At 43.8% G+C, this 19,357-nt stretch overlaps 1 protein-coding gene across 5 annotated transcripts in view; it reads right to left on the bottom strand.

Annotated features, from left to right (window-relative positions):
* Positions 1-19,047, bottom strand: part of nt5c1aa (5'-nucleotidase, cytosolic IAa) — a 73,469-nt gene extending 54,422 nt beyond the window's left edge. For 3 of the 5 annotated variants that reach the window (XR_009806415.1, XM_061897366.1, XM_061897363.1), the window contains exons 1-2: positions 18,532-19,047; positions 5,524-5,568 (exon numbers count right to left, since the gene is read on the bottom strand). Coding sequence is in view for 4 of the 5 variants with exons in the window: in XM_061897366.1 (XP_061753350.1) it covers positions 5,524-5,568; positions 18,532-18,681 (195 nt within the window). In the remaining variant the exon portion in view is untranslated. The remainder of the gene's footprint in view (positions 1-5,523; positions 5,569-18,531) is intronic. The other 2 variants (XM_061897365.1, XM_061897364.1) reach the window with 2 other exon arrangements.
* Positions 19,048-19,357: the final 310 nt, after the last annotated feature.

Here is a 19,357-nt window from a genome sequence, read left to right as displayed (position 1 = left end):
CCGCTGCCGACACTGTGTGTCCCCCGCAAATTGTGCCTCGAATGCCTGGGCAGGCGTGCTGGAGGTGTGGGCGGCTCGGACACCTGCAGCGAGAATGTCCAGCGATGGAAGTGGGGCAGGTGATCCGGGTTGCCAACCCTTCGGTGCCCTCCCCAGGACCAGGAGAGACGTACTATGTACCGGTAAGGATACAAGGGAGTATACATCGGGCGATGGTGGATTCGGGCTGCGAGCAGTCCATAATCTACCAGAGTCTGGTTCGACCCGGGGCATTGAGAAAGGTTACACGGGTGCGTGTTAAATGTGTGCATGGGGATATTCACGAGTACCCCGTTGTGCTGGTGGAAATTTAAAAAAAAAAAAAAAACAACATAATCTTAAAGTGGCTGTAAATTCGCGCCTGACGCACCCTTTAATCTTGGGAACAAATTGGCCCGGATTTAAGGGGTTAATAGAGCAGTGTGCAGGGGTGCCTTCACGGACGGTAGGGAAAAGGGAAACCCGCGCTGTTCTCATCGGCGACGCGAGATTATCCGACGCTGCCGAGGGGGAGGGGGAAGGGGGGCCGGTGGGGACTTCCCAGGAGGTTTCCCCCAGTGCCCCAATGGCGCCCCATGGAGGACTTTCCACTCGAGCAGTCTCGAGATGACACTCTGCGCGAGACCTGGGACCAAGTGATTTCGATTGATGGGCAGCGGGTTCGCCCGGGAATAACGCGGGATTTCCCTCACTTTGCATTGATTAGGGACAGATTATAAAGAGTGAGCCGTGACACTCAGACAGTGGAGGAAATCACCCAATTGTTGGTGCCAAAAAGCCGTCGGGAAATGATTTTCCAGGCGGCACATTATAACCCGATGGCCGGGCACATGGGGTATGACAAAACACTTAATCGGATAATGGCCGGGCATTCGTGCAGACGTGCGCCGTTGGTGCGCGACCTGCCCGGACTGTCAACTAGTCAACCCCGCGGCCACACCTAGAGCCCCTTTGCGGCCATTACCACTCATAGAGGTCCCATTTGAGCGAATTGGCATGGACTTCGTCGGGCCATTTCACCCGAGTACCCAGGGATATCGCTTTGCGCTAGCTAGTCCTTGTGGATTATGCAACGCGCTATCCCGAAGCAGTGCCGCTGCGCTCCATCTCTGCAAAGAGTGTCGCGCAGGCACTGTTTCACGTTATTTCCCGAGTTGGAATCCCGAAAGAGATTCTAACTGACCAGGGCACGTCCTTTATGTCACGCACATTATAGGAGCTGAACGGTTTATTGGGGATCAAGTCTATTCGGACTAGCGTTTACCACCCACAGACAGATGGGTTGGTGGAGTGGATGAATAGAACTTTGAAATCCATGATCCGGAAGTTCGTACACGAGGACAAACCAAATTGGCATAAATGGTTGGATCCCCTGTTGTTTGCAGTGCGGGAGGTTCCCCAGGCCTCAACCGGATTTTCTCCCTTTGAGCTATTGTTCGGCAGGAAGCCGCGGAGGGTACTGGACCTAGTTGAAGAAAGCTGGGAGGAAGGTCCAAACCCCAGTAAAAATGAAATTCAGTACGTCATGGACTTGAGAGCAAAACTCCACACATTAGGGCACTTGTCACGTGAGAATTTGCTTCAGATCCAGAACGTCAACAGCGCCTGTATAACGGGGGAGCGCAACTTAGACAGTTTTCACCGGGAGAGAAAGTACTTGTGTTACTCCCAACATCCGGCTCCAAATTACTCGCCAAGTGGCAAGGACCCTTTGTGGTCACACAACGAGTAGGTGACGTGGATTACGAGGTCAGGCGGTCTGACCGGGGTGGGGCAACACAAATATACCACCTCAACCTACTAAAAGGTTGGAGGGAAGCGGAGCCCGTCTCCATGGTGACGGCGATAGTGGAGAACGAGGAGCTGGGGCCGGAGGTTCCCCCCTGCCCCCGGCCCTTCCCTCTCCGCTGTGATAATCAGCTGACGTCGTCACAGAAAGCAGACGTGGCCATCTTACAGAAACATTTTGCTGACGTGTTCTCCGCCCTGCCAGGCCGCACGACCCTCACCCAGCATCACATAGAGACCAGTCCAGGTGTAACGGTGAGGTCTCGGCCGTATAGGCTACCCGAACACAAGCGCAAAGTAGTTCGGGAGGAATTAAAAGCCATGCTGGAATTGGGGGTAATAGAAGAGTCACACAGTGCATGGTGCAGCCCCATAGTTCTCGTAGGGAAGAAAGATGGGTCTGTGCGGTTCTGTGTAGACTACCGCAAGGTGAATGATGTGTCACGTTTTGACTCCTACCCGATGCCCCGGGTCGACGAGCTCCTAGACCGGTTGGGCACTGCTCGTTTTTTCACGACACTGGATTTGACCAAGGGTTACTGGCAGATTCCCTTGTCTCCAGAGTCCAAGGAAAAAACGGCGTTCTCCACTCCGAAAGGTTTATACCAATTCGTGACCCTTCCGTTCGGCTTGTTCGGTGCGCCTGCTACTTTTCAGAGACTCATGGACCCGGTACTGCGGCCCCATGCGGCATATGCTGCCGCCTATCTGGATGATGTCATCATCCAGGGGAACAACTGGGCGGAGCATGTGCAGAGAGTGGGGACGGTACTCGAGTCCCTGAGGCGGGCGGGGTTCACCGCCAACCCAGTGAAGTGCGCGGTTGGCCGGAGGGAGGTACAGTATCTGGGGTACCACTTGGGGGAAGGTCAGGTGCGGCCTCAGATAGACAAAACCGCGGCAGTTGTGGCCTGCCCAAGCCCGAAGACGAAAAAGGAGGTGAGGCAGTTTTTGGGGCTGGTGGGTTACTACCGGAGGTTTGTCCCCCGGTTTGCTGACCTGACCAGCCCACTAACTGACCTCACCCGAAAAGGTGCTCCAGATCTGGTCCAGTGGACGGAGCAGTGTCAGCAGGCATTTGAGAAGGTAAGGAAAGCACTTTGCGAGGAGCCAGTACATGATTTTTCCCTCCCGTTTTTTTTGCAGGCGGACGCGTTGGGCAGAGGGCTGGGAGCGGTTTTATCCCAGCAGAAGGAGGGCAACGACCACCCCGTCCTGTACATCAGCAGGAAACTCTCAGAACGAGAAAGTCGATACAGCACGGTGGAGAGGGAGTGCCTCGCCATCCGGTGGGCGGTTGGTGCCCTCCGGTACTACCTGCTGGGATGCCCGTTCAGCCTCTGCTCGGACCACAAGCCCCTCCAGTGGCTCCACCGCATGAAAGATGCCAACGCGCGGATCACCCGTTGGTATCTCGCTTTACAACCCTACAATTTCAGAGTGATCCATAGGCAGATGGCCGTGGCGGACTTCCTCTCCCGCTCTCATGCAGGGGGGGGGGGGGGAGTAGGCGTGGCCGGATGGTGTCCCGGCCTAAGTCTGGCGGTGGAGGTATGTAGGAGGGGATTGTGATTAGCGCACTGCAGGAGTGAAAGTCAACACCGCTGTCTAGGGTGCTGAGACAGAGCGCCATCAGATAGGGGCGGGGCATGTACTGACTGCGAGACACAGCTGACAGATGATTAGATTGCACAGGTGGTACGTGTTTGACTAATCATCTGCTGTCTTTAACAGTAAGCGGCCGGGTGCTGGGGAGAGAGGAAGCTGAGAGAGAGAGACTGAAAAGTCAAAACAAAAACTGTATTGTGTTTATTATTAAAAACCCTCGTTGTAAACTCGACACGCTTGGTCTGACGTGTAATTGTGGAGCCGCAAGATAGCGACGTCTACAGTGTCGTTTGCCCAGAGGTGGGGGGTCACTCAGGAAAGGGGACCATTTTAGCCCAGAGGGGGGTCAGGAATAGATAACACATATGCCCAGTCAACTAGAGTCCACATGTCACATCAAAGACACAGAAGACTGAGCTTGATCAGATTAGAGGTCTCCTGCAGAGCGTCACATTCCTAAGCCTAATAAACAACTTTTGGCGACCCGTTCAAAGAACATCATCAATTAAAACGAGTACAAGTAATTTTGCTATCACAGTAGCTAATTGCTTTGTAAATGTCGGAAACAGCGGTAGGCAGCGTGCAGGTAAAAAGCTGTCTCATGCTAGGTGAGTGCCCCTAAGAAAAGGCATTGAAGCTCAGGGATGGCTACGCAGAACGAAACTAAAACTGAACTGGCTACAAAGTAAACAAAAACAGAATGCTGGACGACAGCAAAGACTTACTGCGGCGCAAAGATGGCATCCACAATGTACATCCGAACATGACGGGACAATCAACAATGTGCCCACAAAGAAGGATAAAAACAAGTGATATATTGTTGATTGTTGTTGTTGTGTGTCGGTGTTGTCCAGAGCTCGACAGAGTAACCATGTAATTCTCTTCCATAGCAGTAGGTGGCAGCCGGTAGCTAATTGCTTTGTAGATGTCGGAAACAGCGGTAGGTAGGCAGCGTGCAGGTAAAAAGCTGTCTCATGCTTAAACCAAAAATAAGCAAAAGGTGAGTGCCCCTAAGAAAAGACATTGAAGCTTAGGGATGGCTACGCAGAACGAAACTAAAACTGAACTGGCTACAAAGTAAACAAAAACAGAATGCTGGACGACAGCAAAGACTTACTGCGGCGCAAAGACGGCGTCCACAATGTACATCCGAACATGACGTGACAATAAACAATGTGCCCACAAAGAAGGATAAAAACAAGTGAAATATTCTTGATTGTTGGTTGTTGTTGTTGATTGTTGTTGTGTGTCGGTGTTCAGAGCTCGACAGAGTAACTGTGTAATTATCTTCCATCGCAGTAAGTGGCAGTCGGTAGCTACTTGTTTTGTAAATGTCGGAAACGGCGGTAGGCAGCGTGCAGGTAAAAAGATGTCTAATACTTAAACCAAAAATAAGCAAAAGGTTAGTGCCCCTAAGAAAAGGCATTGAAGCTTAGGGAAGGCTACGCAGAACGAAACTAAAACTGAACTGGCTACAAAGTAAACAAAAACAGAATGCTGGACGACAGCAAAGACTTACTGCGGCGCAAAGATGGCGTCCACAATGTACATCCAAACATGACGTGACAATCAACAATGTGTCCACAAAGAAGGATAAAAACAACTGAAATATTCATGATTGCTAACACAAAGTAGATGTGGGAAATATCGCTCAAAGGAAGACATTAAACTGCTACAGGAAAATACCAAAAAAAGAGAAAAAGCCACCAAAATAGTAGCGCAAGACACAAACTAGAACTCAGAATGAGTCAGAGCTATAGAAATGCATGCTTGGTTGTGGTTTAAAGTCATATCCAATAATTACGGCAAGTTTTTACTGTCACCTTAGTTTAGTTTTTCCATAACTTCTTGCTGGTGGTGTGCCACCGGATTTTTTTCAAAACAAAAAAATGTGTCTCGGCTCAAAAAAGGTTGAAAAACACTGCTCTAAGGCACACCCCAATTGGCAAGACGCATGCAAACACATCGTGCAAAACAACAAAATGTATCTTGAATTGACTCAATCGAGCAGTTGCGTGTCGGTGATCATGCAGCAGCCATCATGCGGCGGGAGGAGGTTAAAGGGCCTTTTCGGGGTGTCATACTCACAAAGAACACGCCTCCTTCCACCTTGCGGGCCCGTCTGCCTGTCACCTTTTGACAGAATGACAATTTTATGTATCTGCGTTGACATTTGTCAGTGAAATATACATAATGTACAAACCCCGTTTCCATATGAGTTGAGAAATTGTGTTAGATGTAAATATAAACAGAGTACAATGATTTGCAAATCCTTTTTAACCCATATTCAATTGAATGCACTACAAAGACAAGATATTTGATGTTCAAACTCATAAACTTTTTTTTTTTTGCAAATAATAGTTAACTTAGAATTTCATGGCTGCAACATGTGCCAAAGTAGTTGGGAAAGGGCATGTTCACCACTGTGTTACATCACCTTTTCTTTTAACAACACTCAATAAACGTTTAGGAACTGAGGAATCTAATTGTTGAAGCTTTGAAAGTGGAATTCTTTCCCATTCTTGTTTATGTAGAGCTTCAGTCGTTCAACAGTCCGGGGTGTCCGCTGTCGTATTTTACATTTCATAATGTGCCACACATATTCCATGGGAAACAGGTCTGGACTGCAGGCAGGCCAGGAAAGTACCCACGCTCTTTTTTTACAAAGCCACGCTGTTGTAACGCATACTGAATGTGGCTTGGCATAGTCTTGCTGAAATAAGCAGGGGCGTCCACGAAAAAGACGGTGCTTAGATGGCAGCATATGTTGTTCCAAAGCCTGTATGTACCTTTCAGCATTAATGGTGCTTTCACATATGTGTAAGTTAACCATGCCTTGGGCACTAATGCACCCCCATACCATCACAGATGCTGGCTTTTGAACTTTGCGTCGATAACAGTCTGGATAGTTCGCTTCCCCTTTGATCCGGATGACACGATGTCGAATATTTCCAAAAACAATTTGAAATGCGCACTCGTCAGACCACAGAACACTTTGACACTTTGCATCAGTCCATCTTAGATGATCTCGGGCCCAGGGAAGCCGGCGTCGTTTCTGGATGTTGTTGATAAATGGCTTTCGCTTTGCATAGTAGAGCTTTAACTTGCACTTACAGATGTATCGAAGAACTGTATTTAGTGACAGTGGTTTTCTGAAGTGTTCTTGAGCCCATGTGGTGATATCCTTTAGAGATTGATGTCGGTCTTTGATACAGTGCCATCTGAGGGATCAAAGGTCACGGTCATTCAATGTTGGATTCCGGCCATGCCGCTTACGTGGAGTGATTTCTCCAGATTCTCTGAACCTTTTGATGATATTATGGACTGTAGATGTTGAAATCCCTAAATTTCTTGCAATTGCACTTTGAGAAACGTTGTTGTTAAACTGTTTGACTATTTGCTCACGCAAATGTGGACAAAGGGGTGTACCTCGCCCCATCCTTTCTTGTGAAAGCATTTTTGGGGGAAGCTGTTTTTATACCCAATCATGGCACCCACCTGTTCCCAATTAGCCTGCACACCTGTGGGATGTTCCAAATAAGCGTTTGATGAGCATTCCTCAACTCTATCAGTATTTACCGCCACCTTTTCCCAACTTCTTGGTCACGTGTTGCTGGCATTAAATTTTAAAGTTAATGATTATTTGCACACATCAAATATGTTGTCTTTGTAGCATATTCAACTGAATATGGGTTAAAAATGATTTGCAAATCATTGTATTCCGTTTATATTTACATCTAACACAATTTCTCAACTCATATGGAGACGGGGTTTGTATAATGACAACGTTCAGGATATGCATGGGAGCTTTGCAGGCGTGTTTGCTTCTCGGGCCTTATTGGAGGTCCGTCATCAAGCTCCTCTGGATGTTCCTGACCTTTTGGAAACTGCTAATCCATCCGAGTCAGTTTACTCTATGAATAACGTGTCCTAAGCATTGGACACAAGGACTTGGAGGAGGGGGGTCTTGTGTTTGTGATCCGATAGCGGCGGTGTTAACGGCCTGCCCTCTGCCAGCTGGGCAGCTCGGAGTGTCTGGATCACATGGCTGGTACAGTAAGCACTATCCCCCACCTTTTATGCTGAGTGATAACACACAAAAGCATGACTCATCTGCTCGTGAGGATGCTCCTCACCCTTTGTGGTCCATGACAACAAAGGGGGATGGGGGTCTGAAGGGGTTTCCGGGCAACAGAACCAGCGGGGTTTAGCAACGGGAACAAATAAACGAAAGTGAGGGGCTGAGGGCGAGGAGCTTTAGGATATTTATAGGAAGGTAAAAGGCCAGCTATGATGATGCAGTGTGTTAGTGTCGCAGTGGATATGATAGCCCGGCAATGTGACTGCACGGCGAAAGTTTTGAACTTTACAGCGAGCACAAGTGAGGAGAACAAACAAGTGTGCTCGTGCATGATGGGAACATTATCACCAGACCTATGTAAGCGTCAATATATACCTTGATGTTGCAGGAAAAAGACTATATGTTTTTTTTACCGATTTCCGAACTCTAAAAGTCTGAATTTGGCAATTTAAATGCCTTTTTATTGTTCGCTGTCGGTGACACAAAGTCAAATCAGCTCTGTTATTGTCCGTTTTTTCGACTGTTTTTCCGTACCTTGGGGACATCATGCCTCGTCGGTGTGTTGTCGGAGGGTGTAACAACACTATCAGGGACGGATTCAAGTTGACTGACGTGGATGGGCATCGATTAGCACGGCATGCTAATCGATGCTAACATGCTATTTAGGCTAGCTGTGTACATATTGCAGCGTTATGCCTCATTTGTAGCTATATTTGCATCCAGTCTTTCCCTCCACCCACATTTAATGCCAAACAAACACATACCAATCGATGGAGTCAAGTTGCACCAGTGTCAAAAGATGCGAAAGTCCCACGTTTTTATCTGCACATTTTACAGACGATAGCGATGCTAAGACAGAGATATGTGGATATCCTGCGACACTCAAAGCAGATGCATTTCCAACGATAAAGTCAACGAAATCACAAAGGTGAGTTTTGTTGATGTTATTGACTTATGTGCTAATCAGACATATTTGGTCGCGGCATGACTGCCAGCTAATCGATGCTAACATGCTAGTTAGGCTAGCTGTATGTACATTTGGAGCTATATTTGCATCCAGTCTTTCCCTCTACCCACATTTAATGCCAAAGAAATACATACCAATCGACGGAGTCAAGTTGCAACCAGTGTCAAAAGATGCGAAAGTCCCACATTTGTTTTGCACATTTTACAGACGATAGCGATGTGACAGAGATGTGTGGATATCCTGCAACACTCAAAGCAGATGCATTTCCAACGATAAAGTCAACAAAATCACAAAGGTGAGTTTTGTTGATGTTATTGACTTATGTGCTAATCAGACCTATTTGGTCACGGCCTGACTGCCAGCTAATTGATCCTAACATGCTATTTAGGCTAGCTGTATGTACATGTATAGCTATATTTGCATCCAGCGTTTCCCTCCACCCACATATAATGCCAAACAAATACATACCAATCGACAGATTCAAGTTGCACCAGTGTCAAAAGATGCGAAAGTCCCACATTTGTTCTGCACATTTTACAGACGATAGCGATGTGACAGAGATGTGTGGATATCCTGCGACACTCAAAGCAGATGCATTTCCAACGATAAAGTCAAAGAAATCACAAAGGTGAGTTTTGTTGATGTTATTGACTTATGTGCTAATCACACCTATTTGGTCACGGCATGACTGCCAGCTAATCGATGCTAACATGCTATTTAGGCTAGCTGTATGTACATTTGTAGCTATACTTGCATCAAGCTTTTTCCTCTACCCACATTTAATGCCAAACAAACACTTACCAATTGACGGATTTAAGTTGCTCTAGTGGTCAAAAGATGCAATCGTTGGTTAGAAGGCGATCGCCGAATAGCTTCAATGGCTATTTGCTCAATAGCTTCAGTTTCTTCTTCAATTTCATTTTCGCTATCTGCCTCCATACTCCAACCATCCGTTCAATACATGCGTAATCTGTTGAATCGCTTAAGCTGCTGAAATCCGAGTCTGAATCCGAGCTAATGTCGCTATATCTTGCTGTTCTATCCACCATTTTTGTTTGTATTGGCGTCACTTTGTGACGTCACAGGAAAATGGACGGGTGGATTTACAGATAGCGAAAATCAGGCACTTTAAAACCTTTTTTCGGGATATTCCATGATGGGAAAAATGTTGAAAAAAACTTCCAAAAATAAAATAAGCCACTGGGAACTGATTTTTATTGGTTTTAACCCTTCTGAAATTGTGATAATGTTCCCCTTTAAACCAGATGCAATGTCCTAGAACAGTGGTTCTCAAATGGGGGTACTTGAAGGCATGCCAAGGGGTACGTGAGATTTTTTTTAAATATTCTAAAAAATAGCAACAATTCAAAAATCCTTTTATAAATATATTTATTTGATAATACTTTAACAAAAAATTAATAACTTCATAAATTGTGGAGAAAAAAACAACAACACTGCAATATTCAGTGTTGACAGCTAGATTTTTTGTGGACATGTTCCATAAATATTGATGTTAAAGGCCTACTGAAACCCACTACTACCGACCACGCAGTTTGATAGTTTATATATCAATGATGAAATATTAACATTGCAACACATGGCAATACGGCCTTTTTAGTTTAATAAATTGCAATTTTAAATTTCCCGCGAAGTGTCGTGTTGCAAACATCGGTATGATGACCCGTGCGTTTGACTTCTCGGGTTGTAGCGGACATTTTTTTCCAGCCCGATCCAAGCTATAAGTAGTCTGCTTTAATCGCATAATTACACAGTATTCTGGACATCTGTGTTGCTGAATCTTTTGCAATTGGTTCAATTAATAATGCAGAAGTCAAAGTAGAAAGATGGAAGTGGGAAGCTTTTCGCCTTTAGCCACACAAACACACAATGTTTCCTTGTTTAAAATTCCCATAGGTGAAGCTTTGCTATGGATCAAAGCGGTCACGCGAACATAGATCCCGACTACATGTCAACCGGCAGTTTTCGGTGAGTAAATTGTGGTAATAAGTCGGCTCTTATCGGAGATCAGCGGAGCCAGCGTCCTCCTGCAGCTGCCGTGACTTCCCTCAGAGACTCTGGCGTCAACACAACCGTGGCCACACCCCTCCAACTTTTAGGTACTTTATAATCTCACTAAAAGACTAGTAACACAAGAGCAGATAAGGGATTTCCCAGAATTGTCCTAGTAAATGTTTCTAAAAACATCTGAATCGCTCCCACTGCAATCGCCTTTATTTTAGTGCGCCTTTTTTTAGAGTTAGTGCTGCAAGGTGTTCTGGGTATTTGTTATGTTGTGTTTATGTTGTGTTACGGTGCCGTTGTCGTCCTGAAATGTGTTTGTCATTCGTGTTTTGTGTGGGTTCACAGTGTGGCGCATATTTGTAACAGTATTAAAGTTGTTTATATGGCCACCCTCAGTGTGACCTGTACGGCTGTTGATCAAGTATGCCTTGCATTCACTTGTGTGCGTGAAAAGCCGTAGATATTATGTGATTGGGCCGGCAGGCAAAGAGAGTGCCTTTAAAGTTTATTGGCGCTCTGTACTTCTCCCTACGTCCACAGCAGCGTTTTAAAGTCATACATTTTACTTTTTGAAAACGATACCGATAATTTCGATATTACAATTTAAAGATCGGCAGTCCGATATTATCGGACAGCTCTACTTCTAATGTATTATTTTGATCCTTTTTATACATTCTCAGTCATACTACAAAAAGTATATGGTGTAAAGCCTTTTTTAATGCATTATTTTTATTTGCTTTAATATTATTCCAATACTATTAGTGTCCTTAAATATTTATTCATACATAAATAAATCGAAAATACTCATCATAATGTTTAAAATAGCAAGGGGGCTTCTATTTGTAAATGCTTATTTTAATCCATCCATCCATCCATTTTCTACCGCTTATTCCCTTTCGGGGTCGCGGGGGGCGCTGGCGCCTATCTCAGCTACAATCGGGCGGAAGGCAGGGTGCACCCTGGACAAGTCGCCACCTCATCGCAGGGCCAACACAGATAGACAGACAACATTCACACTCACATTCACACACTAGGGCCAATTTAGTGTTGCCAATCAACCTATCCCCAGGTGCATGTCTTTGGAAGTGGGAGGAAGCCGGAGTACCCGGAGGGAACCCACGCATTCACGGGGAGAACATGCAAACTCCACACAGAAAGATCCCGAGCCTGGATTTGAACCCAGGACTGCAGGAACTTCGTATTGTGAGGCAGACGCACTAACCCCTCTGCCACCGTGTTTTTGTGTACATTTTTAATGAAAAAACAATACTATTTTGATCAAAAAAAAGGTTGGTGCCTATCTCAGCTACAATCGGGCGGAAGGCGGGCTACTCCCTGGACAAGTCGCCAACTCATCGCAGATTAAAAAAATATTGCATATATTATTATGCTAAAGCTAGTGTATTATAATTAGATATGGGCACCGTAATCCATTTACATAATGGCACCGGTACCAATGTAAACAGTAGCAATAACACCAACAAAATAAGTAGCCATCGATGCCTGCAACAGGCATTGTAACGTCTTGTAAATTAGGTAGCCTTTCGCTCTTTTTCAACTTTATTGCCGAGCTTGAAGTGCCAACAGCAGCTTTCATAACACTGCTAGCACTGCAGCACTAGTAGCTACAACAACGGTTACAGCAAGGTTGCATTCACTGTCCTTCGGAAATATGAGCGTCGACGTTACAAAAGTCGCTTTTTTTTAGCACATTCCCTATGTTCTGAATTGTTGTAATATTTCTGACGACCAGCTTACAAGCGGGGTGGATTTGGGTCGGTCCCGAAAATCTCCCGGGGTAACCATTCCCCCAAATTTCTCACAATTTCCACTCGGACGACAATATTAGGGGCGTGCTTTAAAAGGCACTGCCTTCAGCGTCCTCTCTTACCTGAAAAGTAGACTATTATATATGTCTCCGTTTTCCATAGGTTTATCTATAACCCATAAAGTAGGCAGGCATGGAGCTATTTCTCAGCGTGTGTTTATTCCAGCCGGCACGTTAACACACTGACACACAACATCCGGATTCCCATCATGCATGAATCAAAACTACGGCAAGTAGTAATGTCCAAAAACTAAACAAAGCAGGAGAACGAAGAAGAGACATGACGACGACGAGTAAGAAGAAGAAGTACGCTTGCAAATTCCAAAATGATTGGAAAAAAATAATTTCAGTTCATCCAGGACAGCTCAAAGGAGAAGGGGTATGCTGCCTGCAAATTTTGCAGATCAGACTGTCAGAGTTGGTTTGTGTCGAACCCCAGGATGCAGAGAAGGAGGGAGGCATTTTGTAGGAAAACATTATTTAATTTAAGTACTAAGACAAAAACAAACAAAGGGTTCAAACAAAGAGCGCGCACGTGGGCGGATAACAAACAAATGGCCTAGCGTGGAAGCTAACAGGTATCTAGCAGGAAACAGACTACGTACTTGTAAAATGAAAAAACAAACTGGAAGCACGAATATAGCTTACCGCTACGCTGCAAAGACCCGACAAGGTACAACACGACAGGAGCGATAATACATGACAAGAGCGACAAGAAGTGACATCGACAAATCAATAATCCAGCACTGACTGGGGGAACAAAGCAGGTAAAATAGGAGCGGGCTGATTGACACCAGGTGTGGCCAGGTGCCAATCAGCCGCAGCTGAGGGAAAACAGCACACAGGGAGACAAACAGGAAACTGAACCAAAATAAGAGTGCCGACAGGAACTAAGGACGGGAAATACTAAACACACAGAGGAAAAAGTAAAACACAAACAAACTGTCAGTGGCAAGCCTTGGCTGAATGGATATACTCATTCATGAACGGCATAAACGGATTTTATATATATATATATATATATATATATATATATATATATATATATATATATATATATATATATATATATATATATATGTATGTATGTATGTATGTATGTGTATATATATATATATATGTATATATATATATATATATATATAAATGTATATATGTATATATATATATGTATATATATATATATGTATATGTATATATATATATGTATATATATATATATATATATATATATATATATGTATGTATGTGTATATATATATGTATGTATATGTATGTATATATATGTATGTATGTGTATATATATATGTATGTATATGTATGTATATATATGTATGTATGTGTATATATATATGTATGTATATGTATGTATATATATGTATGTATGTGTATATATATATGTATGTATATATGTATATATGTATATATATATGTATATATGTATGTATATATATGTATATATATATATATATGTATATATATGTATATATATATATGTATATATGTATGTATATATATGTATATATATATATATGTATATATATATATATATATATATATATATATATATATATATATATATATATATATGTGTGTGTATAATACTTGAAAATATCTCCAGAATTCGGAAGTATCAAGGGTGGCAAGTATGCTAGGGACTGGGCTGTTTCTGTGATTTATAAGGGGGGTTAACATACCAACCTTTTCACAAAATGGACTAAACAAAGTGTGACCACCAATACAGTCCATTTTGCGAATATAAAAAATATTCCACTGCAAATTAGTTAGCATCGCTAGCATTAGCCTATAGCCCGATATCAACACAGCTTTGTTTTCCAAACATGGGAATGAAAAATAGTGAGTGTGAAGGACAATACTTCAGTGAAAGAAATCCTCAAGAACACGACTCAGTCTGGAATTTAAGCGTACAGAACTGCTAGTCTGCGCCGTAGTGAATGAGTCTTAACGCCGCCCATTAACATCTAAACGGCAAACATTTATCAATTAAAATATAAAGAAGCTGCCTAACATCTAAACAGCAAACATTTATCAATTAAAATATGAAGAAACTGCTGATGGTGTATTGGACGGTGAAGCAGCTAGATGGAGGTACCGTAGAAGTCCACTCTCCAAGGTAAATAGTATATTATTATTATCATAAATATTTCTTTTTAAAGGCGTGTTACATGGCAAAATGGCGCCGTGTTCTAGGGGCCAAGCACCGATTTAACTATATTTAATACATTTCAATGGAAAACCTCGATTTGATATTCAAGTTCTAAGAGTTGAGCACTTTCACAGATCCACTTAGGCTTGTAAGGTGAGTACTACAATGGACTAAATCAGTTCGGATCCAAATAGCGAATTTTATTAATTGCGATTCTAAATGTGTTCATTTAATTTTCTCAAATCTATTTAATTCAGAAAAAATAAAAAAAATAAAAAATATTCACACTCCTACTGTATTTTATTTTTTGGGGGGGGGGACTTTTATTGGAGGTGTGAAATTTATTTTTTCAGGTGGATGACCCCAAAAAAAGAACCTATAAAAATGTTTTAAAATACAAAAAATTGGGCAGCCTATGTATTTTTTTTTTAACATACTTTTAATACGGTTATACAGGGGTTAGTGCATGTGCCTCACAATACGAAGGTCCTGAGTTCAATCCCGGGCTTGGGATTTTTCTGTGTGGAGTTTGCATGTCCTTCCTGTGACTGCGTGGGTTCCCTCCGGGTACTCCGGCTTCCTCCCACCTCCAAAAACATGCACCTGGGGATAGATTGATTGGCAACACTAAACGGTTCCTAGTGTGTGAATTTTAGTGTGGATGTTGTCTGTCTATCCGTGTTGGCCCTGTGATGAGGGGCGACTTGTCGATGGTGTACACCGCCTTCCGCCCGAATGCAGCTGAGATAGGCTCCAGTCCCTGCCACCCTGAACGGGACAAGCGGTGGATGGACCCAAGTATGAATTGATTAACACCAGCAGCAAGAGCAATTCTGACCGAGAAAGCGACGATTTCCCCATTAATTTGAGTGAGGATGAAAGATTTGTGGATGAGGAAATTTAGAGTGAAGCACTTAAAAAAAAAAAAAAATGCGACTGCTCCAGGCGACGGCAGTGGAAGCGATTTAGATGTTATTAGACACATATACTAGGATAATTCTGGAAAATCCCTTATCTGCTTATTGTGTTACTAGTGTTTTAGTGAGATTATAAAGTCATACCTGAAAGACGGAGGGCTGCAGTGAACGCCGGTGTCTCTGAGAGAAGCCATTAGAGGAGCCAAGATCACTACCATGAATTGATTAACGTGGACCCCGACTTAAACAAGTTGAAAGACTTATTGGGGTGTTACCATTTAGTGGTCAATTGCACGGAATATGTACTGTACTGTGCAATCTACTAATAAAAGTTTCAAACAATCAATAAATCAGCAAACCAGACCGCGGTAACATCTTACTAAATCCTGCACATTTCTTGACATTTCCAGACCTTAAACCAGTGGTTCTCAACTTGGGTTCGATCGAACCCTAGGGGTTCGCTGAGTCGAACTCTGGGGTTCGGCGGGGATCAAGACCTACCTGACTCATCGTGTAAATAAAAACTTCTCCCTATCGGCGTGTAATTTGTTGTGAGTTCATGCACTGTTGATTTTTTTCTTTGAACAAGGTGATGTTCATTCACGGTTCATTTTGTGCACCAGTAAAAAAAACTTTGTCTTGAATTTTGTCAAGACTCGGACTTTGGTGTGGTTTGTTTCCCCGTGGTGCAAAGCGATTGGAACGGACATGGCGTGAAGGTAATGACATCTTTTAATATTAACTCAAAAAAGGAACAAACAAAAGGCGCTCACACAAACTTGGCTATGAAACAAAAACTTACACTAAAGCAAAACTATGGACATAAAACAAAACTCGCAAACTATGGCGTGAATTAAGAAAACTTACTTGGACCGAGAAAAGAGTATGAATAAAGCAGCATGGATTACGGGGGTGGTAGAGGGTGATGTCGCCAGGCTGACTGCCTGGCAACAACAGGTTTAAATAGTGCTGTGGTGCTTGAAACAGGTGCGTAAGTCGTGAGGACAGGTTAACTGATGGGTTGGCATGGTGACAAAACAAACAAGAGTGCCCAATGAATCCAAAACAAAACAGAACGTGACCACAAAACATGACAAATCTGGATGCGCATATGAAACTGGTGCGGTTCGGTACCTCCAACAAGGTTAAGAACCACCGCCTTGAACTTTATCTGTGTGCGATCATTCCAAATTTTACTTTGCCTTGGAGTTAAAATTGTCAATTACGTTGGACTTGGGTCTCATACTCCTCTGGACTTCCGAATCCAGTGAAAAATTCAGTTTTTGGATGTACCATGACGACACTCAAACATTCTCATAAAATGTGCTGGCACTACACTGTATGTATTGTTTATAGAAATAGGCATGTACTTAAGTATTCACAGCCTTTGCTCACTACTTTGTTGACAGTAATTATAGCCTCAAGTATTTTTGAATACGATGCCACCGGCTTGGCACACCAATCTTTGGGCAGTTTTGCCAATTCCTCTCAAGCTCCAGCATGTTGGATGGGAACCGTTGGTGCACAACCGTTTTTAGATCCCACCAGAGACATTCAATGGGATTCAAGTCTGGTTGGGCCACACCTGAAGTTATTCCTTTAATATTTTGACTGTGTACGTACAGTAGGGCTGTTGTCCTGCTAAAAGATGCTTTGCATCCAGAATGTCTCTGTACATTGCGGCATTCATCTTTCCCTCTATCCTGACTATTTTCCCAGTTCCGGCGGCCGAAAAAAACATCGCCACACCGTGATGCTGCTACCACCATGCTTAACTGTAGGGATGGTGATGAGTGGGTACCTGGTTTCCTCCAAACATGACGCCTGGCATCCGAAGACTTACATTTTGGACTCATCAGACCAGAGAATTTTTGTTTCTCAAGGTCTCAGAGTCGTTCAGGTTCATTTAGGCAAACTTTTTGCTAAGAAATGTTGTTTCTCATGGTCTGAGAGTCTCTCAGGTGCATTTTGGCAAACTTTCTACTCAGAAATGGGACCTTTAAGGCGGGTGATATTTTCCTGGACACCTCCCCAGATTTGTGCCTCAAGACAATCCTCTCTTGGAGGTCTTCAGACCATTCCCTTGACTTCATTCTTGGTTTGTGTTCTGCCATGAACCGTCAAGTGTGTAACCTTCTATATAGACAGGTGTGTGTCTTTCCAAATCATGTCCAACCAGCTGAATTGACTATAGTTAAACTGTTTGTCATGTCCTGGTGATCATGTTTACTTTGGTTATGTTCTGTTTGGTTTTTGGATTTTGTAAGTTCCTGTTTTTTCACTCCCTGCTCTGTTTCCATGACAACCCATTAGTTTTCACCTGTCCTCTTGTCACGCACCTGATTAATTTGGACTCAATCACCACATCACTATTTAAGCCTGCAGTCGCCAGGCAGACAGCCTGGCGACATCCTTGCTGATGATCCATGCTGCTCTTTTTCATGCTCTTTTCTCGTTCCAAGTACGTTTTCTTTATTCATGCCATAGTTTGCAAGTTTTGTTTTATGTCCATAGTTCTGCCTTTGTGCGAGTTTTTGTTTATACCCTTTGTTTTAGTAGTACTTTTGAGTGTTAAAATAAAAGTTGACTTTACTTTCACGCTTCGCACCTCAGGAAAACAAACCACACCATAGTCCTAGTCTTGACAGAACATAGCCAAACTAAACATGATCACCAGGACATGACACTTCAGTTGAAACAGGATGCACCTAAGCTCACTTTTGAGCTTCATGACCATCCATCCATCCATTTTCTACCGCTTGTTTTCGTTTTTTTCGGTCTGAATAGCACTTTTTGTTGGAGGCTCCCATTAAAAACAATTTGAATATGTGAGGAGCCGTCAAACGGGTCACGTCATCGTCTGCGACTTTCGGTAGAGGCAAGGCTTTTCTCTTAGCACCGAAAGTTGCAAACTTTATCGTGGATGTTCTCTAGTAAATCTTTTCAGCAAAAATATGGCAATATCGCTAAATGATCAAGTATGACACATAGAATGGACCTGCTATCCCCGTTTAAATAAGAAAATCTCATTTCAGTAGGCCTTTAAATGTGCTATACAAATAAACTGAATTGGATTGGAAAAAGTCATCATTTCCAGATATTAGTTGGACTCACTTGTTTTGGTTTGTCGGCGAGGTCCGGGTGGTCCTGATCGAACTCCTGCGTCCCCTCCCATGATGCTATGTTGTCCCCATTGGAAGAAACTTGCATCTCCTTGACCTGTCCGCCGATCACCTGCAGGGGGTCCCGACTCATCTTCACCATGGAGGATGGGTGCCTTCCAAGTTACAACAGTGCCGCTGTATGTGTGTGTGTGTGTGTGTGTGTGTGTGTGCGTGTGTGTGTGCGTGTGTGTGTGTGTGCGTGTGCGTGTGTGTGTGTGTGTGTGTGTGTGGGGCATTTAGCAGCACTGTCCTGTCATGTGTGTTGGCCAGCAGCTGGGCTTGCACCTGCCTGCTGGAAACCTACCCATGTGTGAAGAGCAAAATCCACGAGAAAAATGGCGGTTCCTAGTTTAATCCCCTCACCGACATAGCAAATTGATTTACAGACAGTTCATACATAAAGTCTATGCTGATGTGCGGAAAGCTGCAGTCCATCTGCTGCTCTGTTTCACCCCACTCTACTCCACACCCTCCCTTCTTGTCCCGCTAAAACCGCACTCACGACCCCCAGCGTCATTGGCGCACGGTTGACCAATCGGAGTTCTGCCTCTGTCGTCACGTCCAGCCAACCGGAGTGTCGCTTCCGTATTTACGCCCGCACTCTTTCTGCTGTCTGGTGTTGAATGGAGAGACACCCGTGGGGTGTTCAGGGACATTAGAAAAAAATAATCAAATATGTTTTCTAAGCATCTAAGCCAGGGGTCTCGAACTCACTGGATGCAGAGTCTGGGTGAGGCCGGCCCGCCAGAAAAGATTTCCCAAAAAAATGTTGCCAA

The sequence above is a fragment of the Nerophis ophidion genome, linkage group LG04 (assembly GCF_033978795.1).
Source record: "Nerophis ophidion isolate RoL-2023_Sa linkage group LG04, RoL_Noph_v1.0, whole genome shotgun sequence".
Classification (NCBI taxonomy): domain Eukaryota; kingdom Metazoa; phylum Chordata; class Actinopteri; order Syngnathiformes; family Syngnathidae; genus Nerophis; species Nerophis ophidion.
Note: the sequence above shows the minus strand (reverse complement) of the source record. Positions and strands in the feature narration are given on the sequence as shown.